This window comes from Hylobates moloch, unplaced genomic scaffold, assembly GCF_009828535.3.
Source record: "Hylobates moloch isolate HMO894 unplaced genomic scaffold, HMol_V3 SCAFFOLD_4, whole genome shotgun sequence".
In the NCBI taxonomy this organism is placed as follows: domain Eukaryota; kingdom Metazoa; phylum Chordata; class Mammalia; order Primates; family Hylobatidae; genus Hylobates; species Hylobates moloch.
This window is the reverse complement of record NW_026652279.1, coordinates 174,492,652-174,503,714: the sequence shown is the minus strand read 5'-3', so window position 1 is coordinate 174,503,714 and position 11,063 is coordinate 174,492,652. Positions and strand designations below refer to the sequence as shown.

Here is an 11,063-nt window from a genome sequence, read left to right as displayed (position 1 = left end):
GGGATGTGTCCCAAGTTGGGAGGGGACATGTGTCCCCTGGAGGGAGGGGAGATGTGTCCCCTGGAGGGAGGAGGGATTTGTCCCAAGTTGGGAGGGGACATGTGTCCCCTGGAGGGAGGAGGGATGTGTCCCCTGGAGGGAGGGGGGATGTGTCCCCTGGAGGGAGGGGGGATGTGTCCCAAGTAGGGAGGGGACATGTCCCGTGGAGGGAGGGGGCATGTGTCCCCTGGAGGGAGGAGGGATGTGTCCCCTGGAGGGAGAAGGGATGTGTCCCCTGGAGGGAGGAGGGATGTGTCCCAAGTTGGGAGGGGACATGTGTCCCCTGGAGGGAGGAGGGATGTGTCCCCTGGAGGGAGGGGGGATGTGTCCCAAGGAGGGAGGAGGGATGTGTCCCGTGGAGGGAGGAGGGATGTGTCCCAAGGAGGGAGGAGGAATGTGTCCCGTGGAGGGAGGAGGGAAGTGTCCCCTGGAGGGAGGCGGATGTGTCCCCTGGAGGGAGGAGGGATGTGTCCCGTGGAGCGAGGAGGGAAGTGTCCCCTGGAGGGAGAGGGACGTGTCCTGTGGAGGGAGAGGGGATGTGTCCCGTGGAGGGATGTGGCATGTGTTTTGCAGGTGGGGTCCTTTCATCTGGCCGTGTCCTTTGCATAGCAGATGCAGCAGCGCCCCCTCCTGGACACTCCGCCTCATGACAACACAAAATGTCTCCCGAGGTTGGCCACTGTCCCCCAGGCCAGGGCACCTCTGTGGAAACACTGCTCTAAGCAAAAAGGAACGTTTCCTCCTACTTCACATAATACAGAAAATAAGAACATCAGGTATTTAAATGCCAACGGAAGCATAAAGCAAATGTACAGCCGGGCTCATCCCAGCCTGGCCTGTTTTTAGGAGAAGCTCCAGCCACAGCCCCTGCCTGCAAAGCAAGAAGGGTCACCTGCTCCAGGGTGAAGGTCTCCACGAGGGGAGAGGGGGAGGGTCCGCTCCATGGTGCCCTTGTTTCAAGCACGTTTTCTGCTCACTGCATTCCATCAGTTAAAAAGTCTAGGAAACAGAAAGGGAAGTGGCGCGTGTCGCCGTCTGAGGATCTGCTGACGGCCCCGGCCTCGTGGAATCCTCCTCTGCCTCTGTGGGTACCCAGAGTTTTGGAGGCATCTCTGTTCCCACTGCAGGGCCTGGTGGCCGCGGGGTCCCCAAGTCTGCAGGAGGAGCTGCTGTGTGTGGCAAGGGTGATGACCATGGCTCTTGTTCCCTGAGCACGGCCGGCGGCCAGCACTGTCCAAGGCGCCAGTGCGGCCCCATAAGGCCATCTTCACAACAGCCTTGGGGCCCGTTTCTCCCACCCCTGTTTCCGTGCAGATGTGATTCACACGGCAATAGCCATGCCTCATGAGTGCACAGCATGGGTCGGTGGTCAGTCCATCCACGGGGCCGTCCAACCATCATCCCCACCTGGCTCCCAGACACTCCTCTTCCCACAAAAACCGGTATCCCTGACCAGTGACTGCACCTCTCCCCCATCCAGAACACGCTTAGAACACGCTTGTCTCCCCAAAAAGAACCCGTGTCCATGAGCAGTGACTGCACCTCCTTTCCCAGTCGGCTTCTGTCTGTGGACACGCCTGCTCTGGACACTGCATATAAACAGAACACAGTCTTCATGTCTGGTGTCCTTCCTGAGCACCGTGTGTTATAGCCTCACCCCTAGCACCCATTAGAGCTTCCTTCCTCTCCGTGGCCGGGTGACCCGCGTGTGGATGGGCCACGTCCTCTCCCTCTCCATGGCCGGGTGACCCGCGTGTGGATGGGCCACGTCCTCTCCCTCTCCGTGGCCGGGTGACCCGCGTGTGAATGGACCACGGTAGTATTGTTTTCACAGTGCTAATAAAGACATACCCGAGACTGGGAAGAAAAAGAGGTTTAACTTACAGTTGCACATGGCTGGGGAGGCCTCAGAATCACGGTGGGAGGCAAAAGGCACCCCTTACACAGCAGCAGCAAGAGAAAATTAGGAAGAAGCAAAAGCGGAAATCCTGATCAACCCATCAGATCTCGTGAGACTTACTCACTATCACGAGAATAGCACGGGAAAGACCAGCCACCAGGATTCAATTACCTCCCGCTGGGTCCCTCCCACAACGTGCAGGAATTCTGGGAGATACAATTCAAGTTGAGATTTGGGTGGGGACACAGCAAAACCATATCGCCCATGTCCCTTCCTCTCTCCGTGGCCGGTGACCCCATGTGGACGGACCATCACCATCTCCTTCCTCTCTCCGTGGCCGGTGACCCAATGTGGCTGGACCGTCACCCATGTCCCTTCCTTGCTCTGTGGCTGGTGGCCCCCCCCAAGTGGATGGACCATGTCCCTTTCCCCACTCAGTAGTTGCCTCTGCTTGGGAGCTCTTATGAGCAGTGCTGCTGTGTGAAATGTAGAAACTGAGGCAGGAGGAGACTCCCTGTAACCCAAGGCCCCAAGCTAATAAGGTGGGGCCAGTCTCAGTAGTGCCCTCCCCAGGCATGACCTGCAGCTGCACTAGGCCCCCACCTCTGGGCTGTAGGAGAAGCCTGTCTCCTGTGCTGTTCTAGTGAGGCAGGGAGTGCAGGTGGGGCCATAGCACCCCCAAACCCCCCAGCAGCTCCTGCCCCACCATCCCCTCCACCCTGTCTCCCGTGGTCTCCAGGGTCTCACTGGCCTCGGCTGTGCGTGGGAACCAAGCAAGGGCGGAATTGGGAGCCCATCCCTCCAGAGGAGGCTGGGATCAGAAGGCCCCAGTGGAGCCCAGAGCGGGGGTTCATCAGACCATGACTCAGGCCGGCAGAGCTTGGTGGCCCCAGACAGGCTCCGTCCATATGAGACAGGTGCACCTCGAGAGCAGCCACCACCCACACTGCAGGCCAGGCATTGGCCGGAGCCCTGCGCCGGGTGGGAGCTGCCCTGAGACCTGGGGGACCCTCCAGCCGCCACGAGCCTTGAGTCAAATTGTTCACATTCTTTGTGGCTGGGATAAAGGATAAGGACATTTTTGTGGCAAGAACAAAACTGTTGACCTTGGAGTTGAATATTTTTGAACAGCTTTTGACTCTAGACAAGATTAAAAGTCAGGGAAGATCGACGTTGTGTTTGGGGGAAGCTGGTGAGTGCAGCCTCGGGGAAGCACTCTGATGCCCCCACACCGCACCCTGCGACCGAGGGTGACATGAGGGGAAGGAAGGTTATTCCCGTGACTTTGCTGGCCAGGGCTCCAGGGGGCAGAGGCTCCCTGCCCAGACCTGCAGTTCAGCTTCTCTGCTGTTTGCACCCCTAGGACAACAAGAGGCCCTGGGGCCTGCACCAGGCAGCTTCGGTCACACAGGCCGAGCTCCAGGGTGCCCAGGAACGGCCCACACAAGACCACGGCACCGTCAGCGCCCACAGGGCCTCCCCTGAGGTAAAGTCAGAGGCTCGGGGGCCCGGGAAATCCGTGGCATAGTTTTCTTCCCCCACAGCCCTCCCGAGTGCGTCTCCCGGCGCTCCAGAAACCTCTTGGTCTCTGCTGCTTCTTCAGCTTCTTACCCGGAGCCAGGCACCTGCAGCCCTGGAGGAACCTGGTGGTGAGTTTCCAGACAGGACGCTGCACCTCCGGCTCGTGCCCGACCTCCTGGACTGGTTCAGGGCCAGTCAGCCCTGAGGAGAGGCCGAGACCACACTGTCTTGGAGAGCAAGCTCGTGAGGCTGGATTTTATAAAACAAAAATGATAAGCAGTGGCGGCTTCCCAGACCAGAGCTGGCTGCAGGCCTTTCAGAGGCCCGTTGGCGCCCCTGGGCCCGGCCGGCCACTGTCCGTGTGTGGATGTGCGCTGCGGGCCTTCTGCCCAGGGGCGCTGAACACAGGATGAGACCCTCCGTCGGGCAGAGGGAGGCTCCCGGGCAGCGGAGGGGCAGGAGGCTGTGTCTGCACGAGTGTGGCTCCCCTCCACCTTTTTTCTCCCAGATCCAGGACTGGGCAGGGGAGGAAGTCCCCGCTCCACCTCCCAGGTGGGCGCTGCTGTTCCGTGAAGCTGGAGACCTCAGACTCACTCGGGAGAAGAGCGGTACTTGTTCATCGTAGGCACGGGGGGCTTTGCAGGGAGGGACGTGAGGCCCTGAGAGCGGTGAGGCCTGGGGGCACCAGCTTCCGAGGGGAGAGGGAGTGGCTGGGGAACCGTGAGCGGCCCACAGAGCAGAGACGGCGACTCAGTGTCTTGTGGCGCCTCCAGGGAGCGGTGGGATCGCCTCTCACCTGCCCGCCCGCTAGGGAGTCCCTGGTTCCCTGAGAATCTGACTTTAGGAGTTCAGAGAAAGCCTCTCCCCACATCCAATGTTTTCCAAGAGACTTCGGCTACTTTGGGGTGGCGCATCCTGAACTCCTGTCACTGGGACACCTGTGACCCACCCAGGACCTGTGACCCACTCAGGACCTGTGACCCACCCGGGACCTGTGACCCACCCGGGACCTGTGACACACCCAGGACCTGTGACCCACTCAGGACCTGTGACCCACCCGGGACCTGTGACCCACCCAGGACCTGTCCTGTGACCCACCCGGGACCTGTGACCCACCCGGGACCTGCCGCTTCCCAGGCGTGCTCATCTGTCTCCCCAGATGTGCCTGGCAGGTGCATGCTGGGCCCGCGGGGAGCTAAGCTGGTTTCCACAAGGAGTGCTGCGGCCCCAGATCCTGAGCCGAAGGACCCCGAAACACCATCCCCCACTATCCCAGCGGCCAGGGGTCCTGAGACACGGTGCGGTGAGGGAGCAGCCGCGGAAGGACAGCGGAAGCCCAGCCACCGTAGCTGGGAGACAGCTCAGGGGGAGACCCTCGCGCCAATGGCCCAGGCAGATTTGCTTCCGGGGCTGGGAAAGATACTTGGGCCCCCAGATTCTGGCAACTCACAGGCGGTTAGACACAGCGCTGGGCGTTGGAGCCGAAGCGTCCTTCCCTTCCTGGCATACGTCAGGAGCACAGCACGAGGGGCGGGTGGGTCCTGCCCTGCCCTTCTCCAGAACACAGATGCACACACGAATGTGTAACACACAACGCATGTCCACAAACAAGAACACACAAGCAGGGAGGCACGGGGCCGCACCCTCTTTGCAGAATCATAATAGCTAATTAGTTAAGGGATGTGAAAACACCAGAACAACTGCTCTCAGAGGAGGAGGCCGGGTGGGAACTTTCAGCGCCGTTTGGTGTGAGCAGAGCCCGAGCCGAGGTGTCACCAGCCTGGGTCTGGAGGGCCCCACTCCCTGCCTGGTCCCAGCCTCCCTCACCAGTGTGCCCAGGGAGGGAAGGAGGGGACAGACTTCTGGAACGTTCTCCTGGGTTCTCTAGGAGGTTGGCCACAGAAGCGGGATTTCTAGAGGCTGCCTTTTTTTTTTTTTTTTTCCAAACAAACAAAAGTTATCTTTTACTCCACGCCTCTATCAGGGTGCGTAGGGGGGTGGCTTCTCCCCCGGGGGAAAGTAGGTGGGTGCGTAGCGTGGTGGAGCCTGGCCGGGAAGCCCACAGCCAGAGCTGCTTGGAGAGGGCGGCTGCAGGTTCTCAGACGAAGCCAGGGCAGAGGAGGGCGCAACTGGGAAGCGGCTGCAGGGCTGCAATAAACAGAGAGGGCCCTGGGTTAGCAGGTGAGACCACCCCGTGCCAGACTGCAGGGAAGCCTGACATATACCAGGGCCATTCACATGCCCCCCACCCACCCCGCCAACCCAGGGCCACTGACACAGGGCCCCCCGCAGACTCAGGGCCACTCTCACGCCCCCCACAGACCCAGGGCCACTCTCACGGGCCCCCCACAGACCCAGGGCCACTCTCACAAGCCCCCCACAGACCCAGGACCACTCTCATGGGCCCCCCACAGACCCAGGGCCACTCTCACGGGCCCCCCCTCTCCCCGCAGACCCAGGGCCACTCTCACAGGCTCCCACCCCACAGACCCAGGGCCACACCAGAAGGAGCAGCCCCAGCCCTGGGCACAACAGGAGAGGGTGGCCAGGGTCTTATTGGCACAACCTTGGCTTCCACAGCTGCATGGGGCGGGGGGTGGACGCCCCAGGAAGGGTACACCCAGACCACATCCCACTTCCTCGCAGCCAGCGAGCCTCTGACCTGACTCCAAACCGACAGTCAGGGTCCACCAGGCCCGGGGCCCCTGGGCTCAACCAACACTTCATATTTAGGAAAGTCCCCATGTATGAACCCCACGCGTCCACACGTCCAGCAGCATGTGGCTGGTTCAGTGTCACCATGGCTGACTCAGCGGCTCACACACGCATCTGGGTGTCTTCAGGTGTGATTGACACCCTTGCGTACAGTGCCTCAGCCCCTGGACACAGACAGTCCCTCCTCTCCACTGAAAGCCTTAAGGAAAGGGGCTGCGGTCCCCAGGAGAAGTGGACTCTGCCCCAGTGGCCTGGGCACTCCCGGGGCAGCGTCACCTTCCCTGGTCTCCAGCCTGCCCCCTCCCTGTGGTTGTGCACCTGCAGCCCCACAGTCGCCAGCCAGTCATTCAGAATCGATGGATTGATCTCTCTCTCTTCACACGTAGGTACCTGTATTCTCCCATAGGCTCTGCTTCCCTAGAGAGCCCTAACTAACACCCACTCAAGTAATTCTGAGACCAGAAAAGCGAAGAACGGTACAGATTTTAAACTGATACATTCTAGTTTTTCTCCAACTGCCAACACACATCTTAATTCTTTTCTTTTTTTCCCCTTCAATTCTAGGGAGAAATTCTAATCAAATTTTAAATAAATAAAGCAAACAAACTCCTTCTAAGAAATAACACAGTAAGAGTTTTTCAAACTCCAAGCTACCAGATGTGCTCTGTGCTCCTCTTGCCCTAGCCTGCAGGGTCCCATGAGAAGCCAGCTGCCTGTCTGAGCCTCTCCCTGGAGAGCTCTGCACTGCAGACGCCCTGGGAGCTAGCAGGACCTCTGGATCCTGACAGCAGAATTTCTGCACAGGTGTAGGTAAGGCTGAGCATGGGGCCCTCGCTCAGAGGGACTGCGGTGTTGAGGCTGACAGCCCAGGCTCGTGGGATCCAGTGGCTCAGGGACACCTGCCAACCTCATTTCTTTCTTCCCCCAAAACTCACACAGGTTTCTGGCCACAGGCAACAGAATGAGACACTAGGGAACATTCTCTCAAGTCTGCTGGGAGCTCCCAACTTCCAACTCCATAGCACCTGCTCTTCTTCACGGCAGATGAGCAGTCAAGGAAACTAAGGGGTAAACCCCAGGACCACAGATAAACCCCAGGAACCCATGGAGTAACTCCCTAGGAACCACGGAGTGAACCACCAGGACCGTGGAGTAAAACTCTCAGGAACCAGAGAGTAACCTCCCCCGCCAAGAACCACAGAGTTAAACCCCCAGAAACCACCGCGTAACCTCCCCCAAAAAACCAGAGTAAACCCCGAAGAACCATGGAGTAAAGCCCCAGGAACCACAGAGTAACCTCCCCAGGAAACACAGAGTTAAACCCCCAGGAACCATGGAGTAACCCCCAGGAACCACAAAGTAAACTCCCCCCCAAGAACCACAGAGTTAAACCCCGAAGAGCCACGGAGTAACCCCCAGGACCGTGGAGTAAACCCCCAGGAACATGGAATAAACCACCAGGAACCACGGAATAAACCCCGGGACCACGAGGTTAACCACTGAATGGACAGGGCCCCCCAGGGACAAGCCATGCCCACGAGTCATCTCACAGGGGAAGGGAGGGCACGTTTCTTGGTAACGGGGCAGGAACTCATCCTCTGCTGTGATGCCACATCCTCCCCTGCACTTCATGCCCAGCAAAGCTGCTGGGTGCAAGGAATGTGATCTCTTTAAATAGTCCTTTTTATTAACTGCTCAAACCTCCCCCATCAAGTCACCGTTCCCCATCCCCCACTGTCTCAAGTGGGAGTATTTTCTGCCGCTAACGACTTCCATGGAACACCCTGAATATTTTCTCTCCATTTCTGCGGAAGCAGAGCCCCTCGTCTGTTGTTCTTCTGAGGAGCACATGAGACTCATCTGATTTGCCATCTCTGAAATCCAATTATCAGCGTCTGTATATTAAGCTCCCACACACGCTGGCACAAAGGCTGGCTGGGCCATCCGAGGGCCCCAGGCCTCCCCATAGGAAGAGGGGAACATCCACCCTTTGTGTAAAGCCAGAGCCCCAGGGTGGATGAGGATGGAGCACCATGGGGATGAAGTGGATCTGCCCCGTGTCCCCCACATCCCGTAAGCCCACGTGTAACGGGGACGACCGCCCCCCACATCCCGTAAGCCCGCGTGTAATGGGGACGACCACCCCCCACATCCCGTAAGCCCACGTGTAACGGGGAGGACCACCCCCCACATCCCGTAAGCCCACGTGTGACAGGGACGACCACCCCCCACATCCCGTAAGCCCGCGTGTAATGGGGAGGACCACCCCCCACATCCCGTAAGCCCGCGTGTAACGGGGACGACCGCCCCCCACATCCCGTAAGCCCACGTGTAACGGGGAGGACCACCCCCCACATCCCGTAAGCCCACGTGTGACAGGGAGGACCACCCCCCACATCCCGTAAGCCCACGTGTGACAGGGAGGACCACCCCCACATCTTACACCTCCGTGGGGCTCACAGGCAGGGAGGACGCACCTGCTTGAGGGAGTCACCAGCCCCTCCCTCCATAAAGCCTCACTGTCTCCAAGGTCCCAAGTCAGAATGCAAACTTGGAGAAGCCGGGCCCCTCACAGCCAGAGCTTCAGACAGCCGGGCCCCAGCACCAGGGCAGCCCAAACCAGCCCTGGAGCCAGACAAGAGGAAGGGGCTGATGGAACCACGTGTTGTCTCTCCTCTGGGGCCCCGAGGGGCAGCGGCTGAGGTTGAGGGTGGAAGACAGCACGGGCCACCCAGGCAGTGCTCTGGGGTGCAAGTTCCTGACATCCATGCGATTCCAGGTCCGTGTCTGTGCAGAGCTGCTTGGGGAGCACCTGCAGGCCCAGCGTCCCTGGAGATACCCCTGCAGGCCTCCAGTTCTGGGCTTGGCAAACTTCCCGTGGGAGACCAGGAGGCCAGAGAGAAGCCCCCAGGACAGGGCTGTGGCCCCGGGGGGGGGGGGGGGGGCACGGTCCCTGCCATGATGGGGACGTCCCTGGGGCAGGGGCAGGAGGCTTAGGGAAGGATGAAGCTGCCTGTGGCACCACGCAGACGCGCCTGCCTGCAGGAGTGACCACTACAGGGTCACTGACAAAAGCTCCCGCCATCTTCTGACCCTGGGGACCACATCTTCCCCCGTCACAGAAATGGAAAAGATGCTTCCAGGCCAGACCTCCAGCAGGGGGCTTTTGTTCCCAGGGAGCAGGGCCCCAGCTTTATATTCAAAGTGAGAGGGGAGACTGAGGCATGAGGTGCAGGGATCCCTCCACAAGGAGATGGTGTCAGGCTGGGGGCCCTGGTCATCTCCACTGAGCCCAATAGCTGCCGTGTCCCGGGCATGACTGAAGGTGGCTGCCCCAAGCAGGCCCTGGATGCCAGGGACCCCCAGCAGCCCCACAGGCCCCTGGACCCCAGGGACCCCCAGCAGCACCATCTCCATGAGTGCCGGTTCCTGCTCCCTCCTCAGGGTCCCTGGTGCAGGTCCCCAGGGTGAGCTGAGAAGGTCGTGGCTCTCGGGCTCCACTCAAACCTGAGCCCTCTCTGTCCTGGACGTGAGGGCGGGGTGTGCACAGGCCTCCCCCGGATGTCACTCTAAGGAAGGTCTCTTTCTGCCAACGTCATGTGTCAGGAGCGGGTCCTCTTGTGGAATATGTGAAGACCTGTGTCATGCGTGACTTCCGAACTCACGACCCCCCACATTCACCCTGCCCTTCCCCGCACAGGAACATGTCACGGTGCGGTGCTTGCAGCTTCGTCAGGCTGGGCCTGACACAGCCCTCTCTGCAGAGTCTGCCGTTAACTCACGCAAAAGGACCTGCCAGTCAGCCGGGCATGTGGGCAGTGCCTCCCACCCAGAAAGGAAGCCCAGGTTTATCAGGACCAGGGTTCTCAACTGTGCCCCCTGGGGCACGCAGCACGTCCAGGCAGGAGACACGGGGCACATCTGGAGACAGTTTGGGTTGTCACACCGGCGGCTCCGACATGCCACAGGCAGAGGCCAGAGCCCGCCAGCACCCTCAGCACCTAGGGTGCCCCAGCGCGGCGGGTGGCCAGCCCTGAATGCCTGCAGTGCCAAGGTAAGAAACGCCGCCCAGTCTGTTTCACCCACGGCCACAGCACAGAGCTTCGTGGCACAGAAGGCGGTTGTGCCCAGGAGTGGAAATGGGACAGGCAGGCAGAGGCAACTGTCCTGCTCACCCCCCACCGTGGCCTCTCCCTCCTTCATCTCCAAGGTCAACAGCATCATGTCAAGATGAACCCTATGATGTCTCCACGTCTGCAGGTAAAATGGGGTTGGATTTTGACAGATCCATATGGCTCCACCTAAATAACTTGGCCGTGTCCACAGGACGTCCACCAGCAGACAGACGCAGGAGCCTCCACCACTGCAGTGGGGAGCCGCCCAGGCCTGTGTGGGGCCAGTCCCGGGGTCAGAAGAGCCAGCTACCAGCAGAGCATGGTGGCGGGTCACCAGGGCCACCTGGCGCAGTCCCCGGCCATACTTGCAGGGAGGTTGTGCCCCGATGGCCGGGTTGTCACTGACACCCACCTCCCGTCCCTAATCCAGAAGGTGAGGCGGCGGGAAGACATCCCCTCCAACCCCAGCCCCATCCTGTCCACCCCACTGCCTACGACCAGCGCGTCCAACTCCAGCAGGTGACGCTGGCCCTACCTGAAGGGGCAGAGGGTAGGACGAGCAGGTCGGGACGGGCTCGGGCGTCGGGCGGAAGCCTGCGTAGGCCAGGATCTGCTGGGCAGGGTTGTAGAGGGTCTGTGGTGGGACGGCTGGGCCGTAGGCCAGCTGGGACAGAGGCACCTGCCATGGAGAGGAGACGGGTGGTCGGCGTGTACCCCCCAGTGGAGGGAGGGGCTGTCCAGCCTTCCTAGAAAGCCCAGCACCCCCGACCCCC

General features: G+C 60.4%; 1 protein-coding gene across 1 annotated transcript in view; it reads right to left on the bottom strand.

Annotated features, from left to right (window-relative positions):
- Positions 1-5,137: 5,137 nt before the first annotated feature.
- The window catches only part of TMEM255B (transmembrane protein 255B), a 50,602-nt gene continuing 44,676 nt past the window's right edge, over positions 5,138-11,063 (bottom strand). Inside the window, exons 5-6 of the mRNA XM_032151274.2 lie at positions 10,826-10,969; positions 5,138-5,608 (exon numbers count right to left, since the gene is read on the bottom strand). Of these exons, the coding sequence (XP_032007165.1) occupies positions 5,441-5,608; positions 10,826-10,969 (312 nt within the window). The 3' untranslated portion in view covers positions 5,138-5,440. The remainder of the gene's footprint in view (positions 5,609-10,825; positions 10,970-11,063) is intronic.